Source organism: Labeo rohita, chromosome 22 (genome assembly GCF_022985175.1).
Source record: "Labeo rohita strain BAU-BD-2019 chromosome 22, IGBB_LRoh.1.0, whole genome shotgun sequence".
NCBI lineage: Eukaryota > Metazoa > Chordata > Actinopteri > Cypriniformes > Cyprinidae > Labeo > Labeo rohita.
This window is the reverse complement of record NC_066890.1, coordinates 35,412,028-35,434,861: the sequence shown is the minus strand read 5'-3', so window position 1 is coordinate 35,434,861 and position 22,834 is coordinate 35,412,028. Positions and strand designations below refer to the sequence as shown.

The 22,834-nt window shown below is 36.7% G+C and overlaps 1 protein-coding gene across 1 annotated transcript in view; it reads right to left on the bottom strand.

Annotated features, from left to right (window-relative positions):
• The window catches only part of cntnap5b (contactin associated protein family member 5b), a 95,784-nt gene extending 73,739 nt beyond the window's left edge, over positions 1–22,045 (bottom strand). The window contains exon 1 of the mRNA XM_051095051.1: positions 21,596–22,045. Coding sequence (XP_050951008.1) covers positions 21,596–21,680 — 85 coding nt within the window. The 5' untranslated portion in view covers positions 21,681–22,045. The remainder of the gene's footprint in view (positions 1–21,595) is intronic.
• Positions 22,046–22,834: the final 789 nt, after the last annotated feature.

Genomic DNA, 22,834 nt, shown 5'->3' with positions numbered 1-22,834 from the left:
TTCATCCAGCAAAAAAAGGGGACTTTCAGCATCCACTCCTCGGGTTAACGTGCGGAGCAAGATAATGATGAGAAAGAACGAGCAGAAAGGAGAGAGAGAGTGAGAAATCTGACAACAGCTCTTATTTCAATGTTTGAGAAAGCCGCACCGATTTCTCAGCTAATTAACCTTTCAAACGCTTTCTGAATGAGCCTGACATCAAATAGCTTCACTCACAGAATTGCAAATGTATTCCAGACCAGGCAAAAGGTGAGATGGGGAGATGAGAAGGAGAACGAAAAAGACGGAAAACATGAAAAAAGTGAGTATCTGGATAAGGTCGTAGGAAGGATAGAGACCGGTAGCTAGATGTGGCCTCATCTCCTCTCTTACAACAGCTTTGGGAGACAAAGACACCGGAGCCAAAATGAAACATCCTCTGCTGGCTCAACGGTATATTTATTTTAAGAAAAATCCCTAATAAACAGGCAAGCTTTCCTCAAGACGAAGCCATTTAAAAACCCGCCCCATGATGCATTTTTCAACAGGGAGACTCTCTCGCTGACTATCTCTCTATCTTTTCCTCCGCAAGCGTGTAAAGTGGGCAAATTGAGCAAGTGATGTTTCTGAAACTCATAAATATGAATGATGGGAATGACTGACAGGGGCTTCCGCTTCTTCTTGCGGTGACGGTCGTGTGGAGGAGATCGGCAGCAACGCGTCCACCAGCGGAAAGAGACCAGATTAGATTTTTGCTTGAGCAGAAGGGTATTGAAAATGACCTAGTGGCTGCCAAGCACCTGGTGCTTGGATGGTACAAGAGATGGGAATCGATACAGCACAACCATAAACCAGCAGCTTCATTTTTTTGTAGATGTTGTGGGTGCGTTTGGAGCGTTTGATGGACAGGAATGTGTACAACTCGTTTGAGAGGGTGTAAGGAGCCATATCTGTTTGAAATCAAGCAGGATTTCTGAATATCCTACTAGATCTCACTCTTGTCAATGTTGAGGCAAACTTTGAAACGTTGTTAACTTTCGGTCAGATGCCAGATTGTCATTTTCAAGAAGTTTTTCCTACAACCTTGTGATATGCCATCCCCTTTGAAACAACTGATTCACCACTCTTACAAAACAAGATTACAAATTTTATTGTTTGCCTGAGTATAACTGTTGCTGACCATTGCTTCTTCTATATCTTTGCAATGCACACTGCCATTTGAAGCCAATCGATCCACAGCGTTCGCTTATGCAAACTCAGAAGTGCCTTAACTCTGTGGGTATCCACAAATGTTATTCGCAGACTGGAATGTTTTGACCTTTAGTTCTCTATTTGGCTGAAGAGGTCGAGGTTTAAAAACCACTGCAGTTGATAAACGAAATTTATGGATACCTTGAGAGGTTTTCAGAGAATGATGTGGATCCATTAGTTTCAAAGGGCATTGTGCATTGCAAGGACGTAGGAGGAGGAAGTTTCTATCAAAGTGATGCTCCATAAGGCAACAAAAGTTACTGCAACATATTCAGCATTGAGTGCCCCTTACCTATCTTGGGCTGGATATGCACAATTTTATATACACAATTATATATACACATAACTACATGGGAAAGAATCAACATCTCTTATATGAACACCATTTAATGTCTTGAGCATGTGTGCTAACTACTAGGTCATAGCCCCAACACCAAATAAGTTATTACAGAATGCTCTTGAAGGGATAACCCGCTCAAAAACAGAAAATTCTGTCACTGAATACTAACCCTAATGTCGTTCCAAACCCATAAGACCTTTGTTTATTTTCAGAACACAAATTAAGATATTTTTGATAAAATCTGAGAGCTTTCTGACCCTGCATAGACAGCAACACAACTACTATGTTCAAGGTCCGAAAGATAGGACATCAGTGGTTCAACCTCCTCTTTCGTGTCAGTCGACACGCGTTTAGGAGAGTACATTGACATTATGGTACTCTCACAAATGTGCGTCGAAAAAGACAATTGTTGCTATTTTTGTTTTCTTTGCACACAAAACATATTCTCGTAGCTTCATAACATTACAGTTGAACCGCTGATGTCACATGGACTATTTTAACAATGTTCTTACTACCTTTCTGGGCCATTAACATGTTAGTTACATTGCTGTCTATGCAGGGTTAGAAAGCTTTCGGATTTTATCAAAAATATCTTAAAGGGATAGTTCACCCAAAAATGAAAATTAGCCCATTATTTACTCACCCTCCAGGCATCCTAGGTGTATGAGACTTACTTCTTTCAGATTATCCAATCTGAAATATTACAATTTATCCTTGTACTTCCAATAGGTGGGTGTTTCTTTTCATTAGTTCAAAACAAGTCCAATAAAGTGCCTACATCCAAACTAAAAAGTGGCTCACACAGCTTTGGGGGGTGAATAAACGTCTCCTGTAGCATATCAGTGCATTTTTGTGAGAAAAATATCCATATTCAAAATGTAAGAATCACTTTAATCTAGCTTGTGCCAAATAGTCGTACATGGAAGCCTTTCCGAGCGGATGACGTGATGAACGCGAACGCACCGTGGAGATGGGTAAACACAGCACCGGTCATGAATTAGAAGTTTAAAATGAAGATTTGTAAAGAAAAATGTCAGAGGATTTTGATATAAGCCAAGAGGAGACTGGTTTTCCTTTGATAAAGTAAGGAAACTTTGCTTCCTTTGCTCCTGTAAACAAACACTGGTTTGTGACGTCCTGCGTTATCTGCCCGGAAAGGCTTCAGTGTACAACTAGTTGGCGCTAGCCAGATTAAAGTGATTCCTACATTTTGAATATGGATATTTTTCTTCTAGATGGATGCACTTTATTGGACTTATTTTGGACTGATGAAGAGAAACACCCGCCTATTGCCATGATAAAGCCTGGAAGTGCCGGGATAAATATTAATATAACTCCGGTTGGATTAGTCTGAGAGATGGAAGTCATATACACCTAGGACGCCTGGAAGGTGAGTAAATAATGGGCTAATTATCATTTTTGGGTGAACTATCCTTTTAATTTGTGTTCTGAAGATGAACAAAGGTCTTACGGGTTTGGAACAACATGAGGGCAAGTAATTAATGACAGAATTTTTATTTTTGGGTAAACAAAGAATAAGTAGGTTTGTATCACCTACTTTTTTAGTCTTCAGAAATAAAGGTCCCCAGAGGGGGTTGGGTGGGAATATTGCTCAGATTTTGCTCGCTCTTAGCTCAGAAGACATAAAGAAAAAAGCTTCAGTCATGCATCAACAAAAAAAGCAATCACAGTAACCTTCAGCAACCTTTCATGATGAGAAATGTGTGAGTTCACACTGAGATCTATGACTTTTGGTTGCTTAAACTATTCTTGGGTTTGCCAAAACTTCAAAGGGGCAGTCATGGCCTAATGGTTAGAGAGTCGGACTTGTAACCTGAACGTTTTGGGTTCGGGTCTCATGTCCGGCAGGGATTGTAGGTAGGGGGAGTGAATGTACGGTGCTTTCTTCCATCCTCAATGCACCTTGAGGAAGGCAATGCTCCTGGGTGCCACAGCAATATGGCTGCCATCACTTCCCTTCAAAGACAATATGAGCATAGTTTAAGACAACGTTGAGATCTTTTTCTGGGGAGCAAGTTTTCTTTGCTCTCCATTTAATCTGTTTCTGTTTAGGAGAAACAACTGAAAAGTTAACAGAGTGATTATTCCTTTTTTATTCTGTCTACAGACAGTTAATCAAAAAAAATAAATCTACAATATCTTTTTTATAAAAAAAAAATCCCTATTTTAACTGCAACTTTTGAACTTATGCCAATCATCAGAATGCCAAAAATAATTTATTCTAATCAAATACAATGACCTGATTGCTGCATACATAATTGGTTAATCATGCTAATATTAATCTCAGCTTAGCTTATTAATTAGTGGAAATGAAGTGTACTCATGTATGCATGTAATTAATAAAATTGTTTAACGAATCAAGAACAGTGCTCACTTTTTAATAACAATTCATGACAAGAGTGAAAGCCAGGGGATGTTAGCGCGCACACACAGGGCTGCGTGTTGAACTGTAAAAAAAACATTGTTTTTCCTCCATTTGACAAACACACTACGCATAATTGTTTCTACCGGGATCAGACGGATGCACTGCATGAATGCGAAGACGGGTTGGAAGGGTGGGGAAGATTAAATTTTTATGTTTACCTTGGAAATTCTCCTAGTCAGCACTGCCAGATCTACTGACATATGCATGCTGCGAAATTAATGTTTATGGGAGGAAAACAACTCAGCAGCACTGGTATTAGCTTGAAGATAGGTCGTCTAATTCGCCGTTTTGCTTGCTAGACGGTCGGATGGCGTAAAACGTTCGCATTGTAACAAAGAGTTGGTTATTCAGAAAATAACATTTACAGAAGCTCTCGGAATCATATAAAACATCCATTTGACATTACTAACTCAATTCTCTACTGTTCACTATTCCTTGGAGTGTTTAAGACTCAAAGCTTTTAAGCAAATGCAGTTAGGAAAAACGCACATGAGGCTATTAACGCACACAAGAATCCAAGAAATAGCATTTCTGAGTCGAGTTTTCTTTTTCCTCCACCCGTGCAATATTCTTACGCTTTATTAGACGTAAAAGCAGCCTGGTCGGTGCAAACCCAGCACGACAGTCCATTTTTCCTGACCCCAGCTGTGCTTTTAAGAGTCCGCACCTTTAATGGAATCCCTGGATGTCCCAGTGCATCTGCGCTGTGACAGAACATGTGATTTCTAATGCAGTTTTAAAGAAGCTTTTCCCACATTGAATTGAGTCCGGTGCCTGCGACAAACTTTTCCAACGGAGGCATAAAGAGAGAGAGGGGGATGGGGTGGTTAGACTGAACCAGAAAATGCCGAATGCCTACACATCTGTGAATGGACACCTACATCCTGTTGAAAGTGTGAAACACTCATTTAAATCCTGTTGGAGAGTTTGCACGCTCCAGAAGTGTCCCAGATCTCTTTGTACACAGAACACAATCCGTCCTCTGTGGATTAAAGCTTTCTATTCCAAATACCAAAAACCTGTATTCAGACACTAGCTAGTAGGCCGAAGTCTCAAACATTTAAAAGAAGACAAGTGTGCAAAGTTAGGTGAATTTTTGTGTTTACAAAAAGGCCAGCTGATTTTTACAACCACAATTTTAACAATAAAAGCCAGGTGTCAGACAGCAAATTAATTCAATTAAGCTAAATAATCTAATGAAATAAACTAAACAATAAATAAATAAAGAATTCTGGATAAACATAATCTAGCTCCATATTCAAGTAGAATACTTATTAAATTAGCTATTTTTATACATTTAATTACAGTAAAATGAAAACCAATTAAGGTTACTTGAAAATAAATAAAACAAAACATTTAATGTAGCTCCATCTTCAGAGTACTTATCAAATTAGCTATAGTTTATTATTATTAAATTAAAACAAAATGAAAACTAATAAAGGTCACTTACATATAAATTAAACAAAAACAGTTAATCAGGTTTTAAATGCATGTAAAATAATACTGTTTTCAGCTAGCATGACATTACATAATGTAATGTTTGACATTACATTAAGAAATAAATAAAAACTAATAACTGTTCCTAAACAATAAAATACAAATAATACAAAAAATACAAATAATAAAATCTTTTTCCTCAACCTCAGGTTCATTATCCGCTATAGGGAGATAACGAGAAGAATAACAGCATGTAGTAAACTGTAAAAACTGTTTGCTCTACAAACCAGTGTGCTCATAATTAAAATAATACATTAAAATACTATGGTAAGACACACCAATTCGTAATATCAAACAGCAAAACAAGCTGTTTTGTACAGCTAAAAATAGCTGGACGTGGATGAGACCAGAAGCCACACCCACTTTTAAGGGAATAAAAAGATGGATAATATTTTAAAATACAATTTATTTTTCATGTTTTATAAGAATTTTCATCATTTAAAACCTAAAATTTTATGTTGGTGGGTTGCCGGCAATTAAATAACTGCGTTTCCATTACCCTTTAAATTGCGCAAGCCGAAATTGCAAATTTGCCAATGGAAACGTGTACATTTTGCAAAAACTTCCATATATCGTAAACAAGTTTTTACACTTGCATGAGGTGTTTTTTTCAGGCAATTCAAAAAAGGAATACTTTGCAGTTTTTTTTTCGTATTTATGGCTAAAAAAGCGCATAATCTGACACAGTAATTGTTGTAACCGACAAAAAAAATTGTGTAATCTGACAGGGGCTTTAATGTGCTATAACCTCCAAGAAACACCTCATATGTGGGTGCTCTCGAGTATAAAGGGCTTTACTTGCCATTAATGCTTGAATAACCCCTTATTTACACTGCACACATCTGCAGCGCATTATGGCTCCAACACAGCCACTGGAGCTGATCATGGCCACTCCAGTCAGTGGTTGTGTTTATACCACACATTACAAAAGCACCCCAGAAGCAGCTCTCCAAGATTAAAAAAAAATAGCTAGCGCTTTTTCATCACTAAGAAATGGCCAAATATCAAAGATTTAGTGGACATCTGAATTAAATGCTGTTGAGTCTATATTAAACACGGATTAGATCACGCAGTAAAGTGTAAAACAATCGTCAGGCCATTGACGCCCTCTGCAGGCATTTGTTATAATGCGTAATGTATTTTAGCCCTTTTGTTTATCATACATTATGTATTTTAACAGTTTTGTTCAATAAAACCATATGATTACTTGCTTTTGATACTTCATTTGAACTAATTATTATTACCTCATTGCTATACACATTTTAAGCCATTTTAAGGCTATTGTTCACTTTTTTGTCTATTTTTATTGCTAGAAAAAAAATAATTATCAGATTACTCGATTAATCGTTACTTGATTACCCAACCACCAAAATAATCGTTAGTGACAGCCCTAAGTAAGAGCTTGATTAGCTGGTTCAGGTGTATCTAATTCGGGTTGCAGCTAAACTCTGCAAGACACCGGCCCTCCAGGACCGAGTTTGGGCACCCCTGGCCTAAATCAGTGGTTCCCAACCTAACACTGCATGTTTTCCATGTCTCCTTAATCAAACACACCTGATTCAGATCATCAACTCATTAGTAGAGACTCCAAGACCTAAAATGGGTGTGTCAGACCCATTGTGCGTTGGGGGGCCTCCAGGAATGTGGTTGTGCACCCCTGGGCTAAATGATCATACTGTTGGTCAGGTGGAACAACTGTCACATGGCCCAAGTTGTAGTGTAGCTCTTAGAACATTTCCAAAGACTACAGAATACCAAAAATGTGTCACTCGCATAGTTTTGAATGAGGAAAAATGCAATGTTCAATATAGCCACTCTATCGAAGGAAGTCCCGCCTTTTGAATAAAAGAGCCAATCACTAATCGATAAAGTCAGCGTGTCTCTGCCATTAGAATTCCTGTTTTCTACAGAAATGCAGTCGGCTGCCTCCCCCTACTTATCAGCATCTCCCCGTCCCTTAATCACCGCCCTTCACCAGGCTTCCAACGGGAGTTGGCGTGTGAAAGAGGAGGGGCACCGAAACAGCCAGGTCGAAGCAATGAGCTGCTGGACCCACGGTCTGTATGAATACCGCACCTGTTAGATGGCTGACGGGCGAGGATGCCGGGCCGTTGAATCCCCCAGAAGTGCCATGAGCCAAGGAGGACCTAGCCACTAAAGGAAGCCGCCGCCCCTAGAGCCGCGGACTTAAGAGGGGAGCGCGTGTGGCCGCCGGACTCCACCCCTTACCTGGACCGTTCCCTTTCGATCGCTGCCCCTCCTTTACGGAATGCCCAGCACGACGAGGACACCAGATCCCCTCTTTATTTTGGACACTTTTGTTTATAATATGTTTAATAAAAGCCTCTTCGAGGCCTGACGTCATGCCCACTGTGTCTGTCGTTTGCTCATCCCGCCACACTAGTTCAGAATGCAGGCAGGGCGGAGCTTAGACAGCGCAGTTGGGCAACACCTGATGACGTCATCCCCTCTCACTCGCAAAAGAAGCTGGTGAAAACCCGGGTCGGGACAGAGAAAAGACGGTGACGGCCTCCCAGCCGCCAAAGGGTTAAGTGATGTTTCATTTATTACCACTTACCCTGTGGTTGGTTGAGGCTGTCGACTAAATTCCGGTTTCTCTGTCCCTGGTCTGGTGCGTTGCGAGAGGGAGTTACGCGGAGAGGTATCGCTGGAGCCTAGCTGAGGAAGGCAGCACTCTCATGTAGGTGGCAGCCGCATGATGGGGATGTCACTTGGGGGGGGATGTGACGAGTCAGCTGCCTCCCCCTACTTATCAGCATCTCCCCGTCCCTTAATCGCCGCCCTTCACCAGGCTCCCGAAAGGGCATGCGAAAGAAGAGGGGCACCAAAACAGTCAGGTCCGGCGGCGTGTGATGAGGCGCACCTGACGTCAATGAAGCCTCATCACCGCCACGGTTGAAATGCGGAGCGCGCCTTTCCTCAGGAGACCGGTCTCTACCCTGTTCATGCACACTGGTGTCCTCGTGGGTCCAGGAAGGGAGTGGTGAGGGGATCACGTGCCTCCGAAGCAAGTACCGCACCCGTTAGACGGCTGACGGGACGAGGATGCCGGGCCGTTGAATCCCCCAGAAGTGCCGTAAGCCAAGGAGGACATAGCCACTAAAGGAAGCCGCCGCCCCTAAAGCTGCGGACCTAAGAGGGGAGCGCGAGCAGCCGCCGGACTCCGCCCCTTACCTGGACCCTTCCTTTCGATCACTGCCTCTCCTTCACGGAACCCCCAGCACAACGAGGACACAGATCCCATGTTTATTTTGGACACTTTATTTTCCCCTTTTTGAACACTTTTGTTTATATTATGTTTAATAAAACCTCTCCGAGGCCTGATGTCACGCCCACTGTGTCTGTCGTTTGCTCGTCCCACCACATTTTTTAATGCTATAGCGCAAAAGAAACAACATTTATGATACAACTGTTGTCAGATTTCATTGGTGATTTCAAATATGAAATTTAAGCGTAAGCTTGGTCATGCCGAGAGGTTTGCCCGAGAGGTTTTTCAAAGGTGGCCACCAAGTGAAATGACTTTGACATTCTGAGCTTACAAATTGCAATAAGTTCTGGAGCATGTGAAGGCACCGGAGTTGATAGTGCTGCCACAGAAACACAATTCAGCTCTGAGTAGAATGTCACATGTTGTCATTTTAGAATTACGGTAATTACGACATGGCATGAACACAGCTTTAATAGCTTATTTTGGTCAAACATGCACACCACTTATATTTTGATTAAATATTAATAAATGAATAGATAAATATTAAAATGTCAAGTCGGTAATCTTTGGTATAGCAGCAAGATACAAGGTCACCAATTCATTCATTGAGAAACTACATAACCTCAGGAACCCCGGAACAAGTTTTTTTTAATCTCCAAAGCGCCATAAAGCCAACTAAAAACCCACATCCAGTGAAAAATAGTCTTTAAAATGATCGTTCTAATACTTATTCTCAACACGTTTAAGTAGTTTAAGTATTGTGGATCATTCCTGAGCCTCGTGAGAGGAGTTTAATCTTACATGTGAAGATAAAACCAAGACCAACATCTATGCAGATCAAACAGCGAGAGGATTCCGCCTTGTTGTGCCATTTTTAACAACACCTTAGCAAATATATTATATATTTTTTTACAACATCCCTTCAAATTCAGCCATATCCCATTTACAGTAGCACCCCAGACCCCTACGCCCTATCTCACAGCATTTCGGGTAATTAAAACGACTCGGGCCACGTTTCTGCCCCCCTCTTCAAGCTTGGCATTTAGCGCTGACCTGATTTTACTAGCGGTTGCCCATGGCAGCGAAGGCTGATGTAATAGAGGAAAATGAAAGAGAGGCTATTATTTAAAGCTGACAGGGACACAGAGAGACTCTTCGCTTCCATTGTGACACTCCACGCTCTCCTCAGCAGGTAGAACAACGAGAAGAGCCTAACAAAGCCCGGTAATTTACACGCACCTATTTAACTGAGGATTCGATAACAAGATGAGGCTATGGAATATGAATGGAATATTGGGAGATGCAAACATGAAAGTCAATTCAGCTACGCTTTAAAGGAACAAAAACAAATTTTGTTGTTATTTAGGTACCTTGATGTTGTTTCAAACCTGTGTGCGAATCTATATGTTGCTGTCAGGGTAAATAATGACAGAATTGCTGCAATTTTCTTAACCCTAAAGCACAAAGAATTTGTCATTCATCACACATGCACTGTTTTTAAGAGTTTATGCTGTGAAACTCAATCAGATCTTGATTGATCTGGAGTCGGTTCAGAGACGTTTGAATGCGGTTCATGCTGAGAGCATGTACGTGTATCGATTGACACTTCTGGCATTCAGTGAAGAAAAAAAGTCAAGACTTTCTTTGAATAACAATTTACATTTGGTGTTTATCTCATAAAAATATTGTACGACCTCAGAAAGTGTAGACATATGGAGTGCTCCTTGCAGTTTTACACTTTTTTTTTTTTTTGTGGCAGAGCAGCCTGAGCATTCTGCTGAATATCTTTTTTGTGTTTGACTGGAAACAGCCCCAAATGTATGTGTTTTAAACTGATTTTTAGCTCAATTTAGCTCCAAGTATGATTTGGAGTTGCAACAGCACCAACACCGCGTTCCCTGCGGTGGCCCAATGATAGTAACTGGCAAAACACAGATATAAAGATATAATCTACTCACTCTGTTCTCCATTACACCATCCTGCAGTGTGGCGGATAGGTAGATGATCTGCACTGTGGGAATGATTCAAATTGCTTCCATGCTCATTTTAAGTTCTTGCAGAAAACCACACTCAATAAAATAGGAATAACAAGACATCTTGGAGTTTTGGAATATAACTCACAGAATTTGAATTTTTGACACATAGAAGAGTTTAAAATATAGTTGAAAAAAATGTTGCTTGTGTTTGAGCATGCATTTTATCAAGACAATGTGTTTAATAATAATAATAATAATAATAATAATAATAATAATCTATTATTCATAAAATAAAAATGAATTACAATCTATACACACGTTAAATTATACAATTATGTTAATTTATTATATCTAATTATTATTATTATTATTATTATTATTAATAATAATAATAATAATAATAATAATATTACAAACAAAAAATCCTAAATTATATATATATATATATATTTAATTTATATTATATTGTTGTATTTATATAATGTTTTATATCAATTTGTTAAGTACTACTATTAATACTAATGATAATATACACAAAAAAATCTTTTAAATGTAATATAAAATAAATTGCAATCTATACACGCACAAGTTAACAAATTATACATTTAATGTTATACAATACTCAAAATGTATAATAAAAATAAATAAAGATGTATATTGTATTTATAACAGTTGTATTATTATTATTATATTTACTTAAATTTTATTTAATTTTATTAAATTTTATTTAAATTTTATTTTATGTAATTAGACATACACATATATACATACATACATATACACACATAAACATATATATATATATATATATATGTGTGTGTGTGTGTGTGTGTATATATGTGTATATATATATATATATATATATATGTATAGATAGATAGATAAATGGATAGATATAGATATAGATATATAGATACACACACACAGAGACACACACACATCTCTTTTTTTCCCTTTTTATTCATTTATTTTAATTTTAAAACTGGTATATTTTGAAGCAACACAACTTCAATGCCTTCGACATTACAGGAATTTCATGGACTAGTTTACACAAGAATCTGGAAGTATGACAAGGTTTAAGCATTAATAATGTAAGAGCGGAAGCTGCTTAGTACATATGTGGCCAGATATAGCTCAGTGTTTTACACTGTTGCTGTTTATCCCCTCTGGTTAACACAGCAGTCTTGGAAAAACAAACTTATCGGGGCCTCCGAATGGTCATTGACTTAAATAAACAGCACCACACAACCGGGACACCATCAAAGCTATGGAGATGTGTTTACACAACCTTTCTTTCCACTGATCAGAGCAGGGAACATCTCCGGCGCTGAGAACTTTCTGGGATGTTCGCGAAACGCCATTAGCGGCTTGTTAGGAGTTGTTGTGCTTTGGATGATATTTACGAAGTTGCAGAGCATATGTTTGGCAGACTAAACGCCCACTAACACTCAGCAGTATCTCATTAAGAGAAGATGCATTAAAGGAGTCTGCTTTTCAAGGTACGGTCTGGAGTGAACATCAGCTGGGTTCAGGTTTATCATCACCCGCTTTTACTTTGATGGATTAGATCTGTCAATCATCTTCTAACGCTTCACAGCTGGAGGGTTCTGGTTGTGGTGTGTGTTTCGTGAGAATATGTTAAATATCTTTGATAAACCTGGGAGATTTTCTTTGCATGCGAGTTTCTGGAGTTTGTATACTGTATGTCTACTCATTCGAAAAGGTTTTTGAGTTCATGTATATTCTGAGAGACAACAATGGGAATTTTTCACTAGTGGCATAAGGTTTAGTCCTCCTGCAGCTTATAATGTGTAAGAAACACCAATTTAGACAGGAAATACAGTCTGATTGACATGTAAAGTGACTAAATTACAGTTCATTTTGTTTATAAGCACTTGATTATGTGAAAACGATTTTCCAAGGTAAAGTTACTTGGAAACAATTTTCACTTTGAAATTGCGAGTACATTTCACAGATAATTACAAAGAAATGTCAAGCAACACATTGAATTGGACAAAAATTAAGTAGAAAGATGAAAATCATTTTTTACAAAGACATAATGGATTACGTTTAAATTAAATTCATTTCTTCAATTCACATTAACGATACAATTTGTGGCAGAGCAGCTTGACAGATAACGAAAGATTCTATATTTTACAAAACAACAACAACAAAAACAACAAAAAATAATATTTTTTGAAGTTTTATGTAGGGTTGCAAAGAGGTGGAAATTTTCCAGTAAATTTTGGAAACATTCCAGAAATTTCTGAGAACATTTAGAATATTTTTGTTTCCGGAAAATTACCTGAAATTTTCCACCGCTTTGCAACCCTAGTTGTATATAAAAGTGAAGACCGTAGTGAAGACCACAATAATAGATTGGCATGAAAGAAATGTGTTCAAATATTTGTGCAATTGTCTTTATGAACGATTATAAAGAAAACAAAAACTTAGAAACTAAGTACTACAAGTATACTATAACTAAAAATAACTACAAAAATAACTAAAAATAAACAAAAGTTATCTATATTTTACATATTTATTTGTATGGAACCACATTCCCACCAGTAATAAAAATAAATGAAATAGAATAAAATAAAATAAAATAAATTCTCACAATTCTGACTTTTCCTCTCAAAATTGCGTGATACAAACTCGCAATTCTGACTTTTTTTTTCTCACAAGTTTATATCTCGTAATACTGACTTTTTTCATGCAACTGTGACTGTGAAGATATCGGAGTTACTTTTTTCAAATAAGTAACGCCAGTTACTTTTTTCCCCATTTATTGATTGACAAGTCTCCTGTCGGTAAATTGGGAGTAAACATGATGTTACTGTATTCTAGACTAAATGTGAACATGCATTAATTCATCTCACTCAAAAAAACAGATTCAGTATTCCTCAAAATGAATAAAAACAGTGAAATGCAAAGTCAGAATATGACGCAACCCTGAAATAATTAAATATTTATAAATAAAACAAATATTCTTTATGTATTTATTCACATTTTATTAACTAGTGTCTTGTTGCTGACCTTCGATGATGCAATTCAACCATACTAATAAGCAAAAATTACTTTAGATAGCTGAAGAGTGATCTCCTGCATAAACATACTTTTCTTTCAGCCTGAGGTGAATTCATTTCACTTTTGGTGTAAAAGGGCTTTTACATTCGAATTGTTTTATTTTTAAAACAAAGAAGCAAGCCCTGCCTAGATTTAAAAAAATAGCGCAAAAGTAACATAACACATTACGTAATTAGTTACTTTCTCAGGGAGTAACGCAAAATCGTAATGCATTACTTTTAAAAGTAACTTTCCCCAACACTGATTGTGAGACAAAGAATTGAGCTTACATCTCACAATTCTAAAAAAAGTTAGATTTAAGAGTTTATATCTTGCATTTGTGAGAAAAAAAAAAGTTTTGTGAGATGAAGTCAGAATTGTGAGATAAAAAGCCACAATTACATTTTTTTTTTTTTTTTTTTTTTTTTTTTATGCAGTGCCAGAAATGGGCTTCTATATATTTGTGCACAAATGTTTTCATGCAAAAAAAGTAAATAAATAAATAAAATAAAAAATAAAATAAAATAATTTGCTGTTTTGTATGCCATATGCATCAGCAAATGAATGTTAGGTGGTTTCTGGGAAGGATGTTACTCCACGACATAACCTGAAGTTAATGCAAACAAATGAACCTATACGTTTTACAAATATATAATTTTTTTAAGGTTGAATTCAATGCGCTTCTTGTAATTACTTCTTTGTAATCATTTGCAAAAATTACTATTGTGAATGCAAAATTCAATACGATTTTTGTGGATAAGAAAAAAATAGTGTAAACACTTTGTTGTACAAAACATCAATATTTGGTTTCAGTCGTTACTTCTTGAAAAATGTAGCATTTGGTTCTGAGAAATTAACAGTTTTGGCCGAGCACTGTCAAATATTGCGAATGAAAAACTCAATATGATTTTTGCAAAAATTCATCAAGCACTGATTGGGTTCCAAGGGTTAAACAAGGGTAAAGAAATAGTCCAAAACATCAATATTTGATCATAGTTGCCACTTCTTGATGAACGTAACATTTGGTTCTGAGAAATTAACTGTTTTGGCTGAGCACTGTCAAATATCAGAAGCTTGATATGATTTTTACACAAATTCCTTAGGGAATGATTGGGTTTAAACAGTTAAACAAAAGTAAAAATTGTTTATACACAACAATTTTTTTTTTTTTTCAGCATGTCAGTCTGGTAATACGCAAACCATTTTTGCATCTTTACATAAGCAGTTGTTTGTCAATATGAAGTTCTTACCATCAGAATATGAACAGAACTTGTTTATATACGGTATATCTTGTTATTAGCACCGGCAGCCTTCACATACTGCAACAAACCTATAGGGGCCCCTGAAGAGGAATTCAAACTTGATTATTTATCTTTTGATTACTGGTTCGGAATTTCCTATGGAATTTGCCGCTTATTAAAAACCAAGATGTTCCTCGGATCTCTCAGAACACTAAGAATCTTTGCCTTTTTTCTTCATCTTTTTCTCATTTTCTTTTTTTCCCCAACCCACGCATCTTTCAGAATAGATTTTCTGGCATTTATAAAACGTCTTAAAATACCCAATGGCGCTGTCGTGATAAACACTCATCGGCAGGGAAAAATCAGATAGAGGTACGGAGACTAAAGGCCATTTACAAGCAGGATGGGATTTTGTAGGTGGTGGTGGTGGGGGGTTGTTTGTCTTTAACTTCTAAGGTCAGGCTTTTACAGCGTCTATGGATCCGCCTCTTGTTTGGGGCCGAAATTACAGCTGACACATGTGCTGACAAGATAGAGGCAATTATTGAGTTAGACAATGATCTACTGTACAGTGCAAGCACTGCGCTTTTCTTTCCCAGACAAGGAGAGAGAGACGTTTGAGAGTTACAAGGCCAGACGAGATGCCCTAAGCGTCCGTGAACCAGAGAGTTTTTTGTTTTCTCTTATACTTTAAACCATCTAAACAGAATGAAAAGCATACCTGAAATTTTCCATCAAAACGGTTCTGAACTGGTGGGACCTTTTTTTTCATCCAAAATATCAATATTTGATTTCAGTCACTGCTACTGCTATTATTTTGTTTTGAGAAATTAACTGTTTTGGCTGAGCGCTGTCAAATATTGATTTTTGCGCAAATTCATCAAGGACTGATTGAGCTCGAAGGGTTAAACAAGACTAAAAATAGTCTAAAACATAAATATTTGATTATAGATGCCACCTCATGATAAACATAACATCTGGGTCCAGAGAAATTAACTGTTTTGGTTGACTGCTGTCAAATATTGCAAATCAACAACTGATTTTTGCGCAAATTCATCTGATTGAGTTTCGAAGGGTTAAACAAGAGTAAAAAACAGTGTCTACAAAACGTTTTTTCATCCAAAACATCAATATTTGATTTCAGTCACTGCTACTTGGGGAACATAATATTTGGTTTTGAGAAATTAACTGTTTTGGCTGAGCACTGTCAAATATTACGAATCAAAAACTCAATATGATTTCTGCGCAAATTCATCAAGGACTGATTGGGTTTCGAAGGGTTAAACAAGAGTAAAATTAGTCTAAAACATCAATATTTGATTATAGTTCCCACTTCTTGATGAACATAGCATTTGGTTCTGAGAAAGTAACTGTTTTGCTTGAGCGCTGTAAATATTGCAAATCAAAAATTCCATATGATTTTTGCGCAAATTCATCAAGGACTGATTGGGTTTCGAAGGGTTAAACAAGAGTAAAATTAGTCTAAAACATCAATATTTGATTATAGTTCCCACTTCTTGATGAACATCTGGGTCCCGAGAAATTAACTGTTTTGGCTTAGCGCTATCAAATATAGCAAAAATTCATTTTGCTCATTATTGCTCAAATTCATCAAGAACTGACTGGGTTCGAAGGGTTAAACAAGAGTAAAAAACTGTATACAAAACTTTTTTTTTTTCATCCAAAACATCAATATTTGATTTTATTCACCACTTCTTGGCAAGTATAACATTTGGTTCTGAGAAATTAACTGTTTTAGCTGAGCTGTCAAACATTGAAATAAAAAAAACAAAACAATGATTTTTGCACTAATTCATCAAGGACTGATTGGGTTCGAAGGGTTAAATGAGTAAAAAACGGTGTATGCACAACATTTTTTTTTTCGTCTAAAACATCAATATTTGATTCCAGTCACCACTTTTGGCTGAGCACTGTCAAATACTGCAAATCACAAATTCAATATGATTTTTGCGCAAATTCGTCAAGGACTGATTGGGTTTCGAAGGGTTAAACAAGAGTAAAAAACTGTGTATAAAAAACGTTTTTTCATCCAAAACATCAATATTTGATTTCAGTCACCACTTCTTGGTGAACGTAAATTTTGGTTGTGAGAAATTAACTGTTTTGGCTGAGCGCTGTCAACTACTGCGAATCAAAAATTCAATATGATTTTTGAGCAAATTCATCAAGGACTGATTGGGTTCGAAGGGTTAAACAAGAGTGAAAAACAGTGTATACAAAACGTTTTTTCATCCAAAACATCAATATTTGATTTCAGTCACCACTTCTTGGTGAACGTAACATTTGGTTCTGAGAAATTAACTGTGTTGGCTGAGTGCTGTCAAATATAGCAAATAAAAAACTCAGTATGATTTTTGCGTGATTTCTTCAAGGACTGATTGGGTTTGAAGGGTTAAACAAGAGTAAAAAACTGTGTACAAAACAGCAATATTTGATTTCAGTCGCTGCTTCTTGATGAACATAGCATGTGGTTCTTAGAAATTAGCTGTTTTGGCTGAGCACTGTCAAATGTTGCGCATCAAAAACTTTGATTGTTGCGCAAATTCATCAAGGACTGATTGAGTTTGAAGGGTTAAGCAAGCGTAAAAAACAGTGTATACAAAATGTTTTTTTCATCCAAAACATCAATATTTGATTTCAGTCAACACTTTTGGCAAACGTAACATCTGGTTCTGAGAAATTAACTGTTTTGGCTGAGCGCTGTCAAATTTTGCTAATCAAAAACTCAATATGATTTTTGAGCAAATTCATTAAGGACTGATTGGGTTCAAAGGGTTAAACAAAAGTAAAAAATAGTGTATGCACAACATTTTCTTTTTTTTTTTTTTGCCTAAAACATTAATATTTGATTTTACTCGCTACTTCTTGATGAACATAGCATTTGGTTCTGAGAAATTAACTGTTTTGAATGAACACTGTGAAATATTGCAAATTAGAAACTCAATATAGTTTCTAAACAAATGTCTTAAGCACTGATTGGGTTTAAAGGGTTAAGCAAAAGTAAAAAATTATTTATATGCATTTTTTTTCCCATCTAAAACATCAATATTTTATTTCAGTCACCACTTCTTGACAAACATAGCATTTGTGTCTCGAAGCACCAACCACTGCTCTACAACCTTTATTTTACAATGTTTATTCTACAATCTTTGTTTTAACAATTTAAGTCTAGACCTTAAAAATGAGGTAATTAAAAAAGAAGTTTGACTTTTTTGGCTGAACGCTTTCATATATTGTGAATCAAAAGCACAATAGGATTTTTGCACAAATTCATCAAGGGCAGATCAGGTTCGAAGGGGTAAACAAGAGTAAAAAACACTGTGCGCACAATGTTTTTACACAACATTTTTTCATCCAAAACATCAGTAGTTGATTTCAGTCACCACTTCTTGACAAACGTAGCATTTGTGTCTTGAAGCACCAACCACAGCTCTACGACCTTGATTTTAAGATCTTTATTCTACGATCTATGATCTATGCTTTAACAATTTAAGAACATAATAAAGTCCCGGCAGATTTTTTTTTTTTTTTTTTTTTCAGAGCCTGGATCTTACAGATGAGGTAATTAAAAAGAAAAGTTTGATTTTTTTTTTTGTATTATTATTTGGCTGAATGCTTTCATGTATTGTAAATTAAAAGCACAATATGACTTTTGTACAAATTCATCAGTGACTAATTGGGTTTGAAGGGTTAAACAGAAGAGAACATGGTTTATGCACAGCGTGTTATCATCCGAAGCATGATGATTTGATTTCAGTCGTCACTTGTTGTCAAATATTGCATATCAAAATCTCAATATGTTTTTTGTGCAAATTCTTCTAGAACTGATTGGGTTTGCAGGGTTAAATGAGTAAAAATTGTTTATGCACAATGTTTTTCCATCTAAAACATCAATATTTTAGTCTGGACTTTCCAGATCAAGTAATTAAAAGGAATAATTAACATTTTTGGCTGAACGCTTTAAAATATTACAAATCAAAAACTTGATATGATTTTTGCGCAAACTGGATTCTTTGGAGATTTGGTTTGAAGGGTTAAACAACAGTGAAAATGGTTATGCGCAATGTTTTGTTGATCTGATATGTCAATATTTGATTTCAGTTGCCACTTTTGGGCAAATGTACCATCTGGAACGTACCAACGATGGCTCTACAACCTCCTTATTTTCACGTTTTAAGAGCAGAATAAGGTCCCCACTGATTTTTGGAGTCTGGACCTTCCAGATCAGGTAATTAAAAGCAGTAATTGACTTTTTCGGGCTGAACGCTGTCAGGCATGTTCGATCAAAGCGGAGGGGAAATCTAGGCCACCAACTACAGACTCTCCCAAAGACACTTTCCCCTCATTAGATTTAATAGACTGCAATATTTTCACCTCACAAGAATACATATCTCCAAATCATTCACAAATAATACTAAATAAAGTATATGGAGGCGTTGTTATTTTCAGCACCCATTTCTAGGCCTCGTTCCAGTTCTGCATTTCATTATGAGACTCACTTCTATCTATTTGCAATCTGTTGTATGAAGAGTTTGTTAATTATAATTTGTGCAACCTAATGGGTTATGAGAACGGCGCGGTTAGTGCAGTTATTAATATCAGCAAACTGCTCGCGCTTAACCACAGATGGTTTCGTGCCTGCAACGTCCTGCAGCCTTCTGTTATATCTCTAATCTATAATTATTATCTAACACTAATATTTATTTGGCCAGAAAGGCGCTCTTAATTATGCCACAAACATGAAGCCATTTCCAGTCAAGGGTGAGGTGCTTTTGAGGTTATAGTTGCTACGGATCAGACTGAACGTGACGGGCCAATCAAAGCTGATATTAAAAAATAAATAGCTGTTTGATTGGCCAATTCAAGCTTTGTTTTGTGAAATGCCATTCTCAAATTCAAGAACTTATTTTGCAATGATTAAAAACACAGACACACACACAAACAATATGTATGAAATTAACTCAAATGAAATGAAAAGTGATCTGTCTCACAATATATTTGTTTTAGAAAATTTAATAATCAAAACTTGATCTCTTCATAATTAAATTAATGTTAACTTAAAAATCGTCTGTTTAAAAAAACATTTAATCAAATGAAATAAAAATGACCTATTTATCTATATAAATTGAAACTAAAAAACAAATTACACCAATTATATATTATATATAACAATTATATATTAATTAATTATAATGGATAGTGACTTTCTAAAATTAAATTGTCTGTCAAGACACCAGTCGCTATCCACAAACATGGCCTGGATTCCAACCTGCCAAGTTTTTTTATGGATGTTATGTTTAGACACATATGCAAATGAACCATAAGGGATTTGCATATTTATGTTGGACAACCCCGAGTGCCTTACCAGAGTCTGAGGCAACAAATCTTCCTCAGAGAGTAACGTAAATCTCAATTCAACAGCTATGTGACTCATATTTACAAGTGCGGAAAGAAGTTTTGCCAAGTGTCACTCTGCCTGCTCTATTTTTCTTCCTCTGGATGGCTGGTTGCCAGATTTTCTTAAATCAAGCCATTTGAAATCGATCCACGATGTGTGAATCAACCAAAAAGGGATCTTAAATAACCTGCAATGCACCACAAATGTCCAAAACTGTGAAATTATAGGCTTTTAAATTGCGATTGCAATTATTCCCAAGTCATCTAGTTCGAACTTTTCTTTTAAGTAATGTCCTCCTACGAATTACATAAATCTTCATAAGTGCCACTGATGGTATGTGTAGGGCCCTTGAATACGGCGCTGACTCATTTAGATGTCAATGGAATTACAGTTTGATCTATATGGGAAAACAGCGCCGCCTAGCGGTCAGAAATCACTCTGAAGTGGACAACAGAAGTCCGTGCCTAGGTTTTACTGATCAATATAGACATAGATTTATTGAGTAACTTATTTATAACTCCTAAGTCTTTAATTATCAGAATCGTGTGTCATACATTTGCTTCCTGGACTTCATAAAGGCTTGTTTTGAATGTTGCATAGACTGTTTTGACAGTCGCAGCATCTTAAATATGCATTTAATTAAACGCATTGCCCACAGAGATGCATGAATAACAAATTCATTTGTACAAAAGCATCATAAAACATCGCATGTGCATTATCATTATTTTGACAGCTATAAAATGCTTCCAAAATTAGAATCGTGCCAGCAACGTGAAACTTTAGTATATCACTCGGAAATTCCTCTCACAAACGCTATTACTGTAAGCGTTATTCCTACTAATAAGCTATATAATTGTTGAAAGTTTTGAAACTTGACGCATCAGACATATGTAAACACAAAACATAATATTTAGCCTGTAAAACTAAGCTATTCATATAGGCTATATATGTTGACATTTTAAAAAAACTAATTAGGTATTCTAAAATATAAAATGTAAAAATACTACATTCATCTAAAAATATTTAAAATGCATGAAATGAGACTTTATTTTAGATATATTTAAAATGTTTTATTTTTACATTTATATGACATTTCTTTCTTCTTTCTGCTTTTTTTTTTTTAAATTATGATAATATGTAAATATACTCACAGTTATTTGCTGCCAGTGTGGTGGGTAGCGCGCACAGGAGCGCGAACGCGTGGAAACTCAGCGCGTCCATCAGCACCACCTTCATCACCTCTCCAAACGCACAATAACGCTTATCCAAGTTGCACTATATTCCCAGCCAGCGTAAAATAGCTCCAAAAAGCCAGTTCGGGTCCGGTTCGGGATCGGCTCCAGCGGCTCTTCGGCTAGTCTGTCCAGTGATGAATCGAATGAGACACTCCCCCCATAGTTCCCCTTAAAAACATACGTGAGGCTCTTCCCACGAGACTCTACGTACACTAAGTTTTTGGCGGGGTTTGCCTGGATGTCTTCAGATATGCTTCATATTCCGAACTGTCCACGTCCAGCTGAAGTCGAGAAGATACTGAGGTCGGAATGAGACTTGGCGGGTTCTAATGCGTGCAAGCCTACAGACACAGCGTGGAGAGGTTGCGCGCTGTAAGCCGAATGATACGATCTGTGGAAAGCAGTTGAGTTTTGAGAGAGAGAGAGAGAGAGAGAGAGAGAGAGAGAGAGAGAGAGAGAGAGAGAGAGAGAGAGAGAGAGAGAATTTTAGCAGCACACATGTGGACAGCGCTCACTGACGCGCTCCAGTTTTACACACGACCGTTGAAGCACACATCAAGTTTAAACGTCTGTAACGGCTATTTTTTTTCGGGGTAACGTTACGCTTTTCAAATCTTCATATAATAATCTAATATTTGTCTGATAAGCCTATTATTAGCTTCCAAAACCTTCCGGTTCATTAGCCTCTACAGGTAAATAACTAACAGGATAACAAAGGGCAAATAAAACTATTTGCTCTGCAAATCAGTGTTTATGATAATAAGTTTAAATAATATGAAAGCAAATACCAGTTTGCCTTATCAAGCACATAATGGACGTGTGTACAGGTAAGACAACTACAAATGACTGACACCGGAAGCCTCGCGCGTTTAAATTACAAACGGCCGTTAAAATAAAGGCGGTATTGGCCGTATGTTAAAAACATAAAAGAATGCGGATAGAATAGCGGGAAATTTGTCATTTAATGGGAATAATGTGACTGCTACATTGGTTTAAGTCACAGCTGAGATGTCTAAGACTACTGGAGTCGTGACTAACGTCTGGTAAATCTTCATTTAACAGTCTTGTATCTGTGTGCTACATATTCAAGTAGTTTAAAAATTTACATTAATCCTTAAACTGTGTAAATATGGAGTACAAATACTGACGAATAAC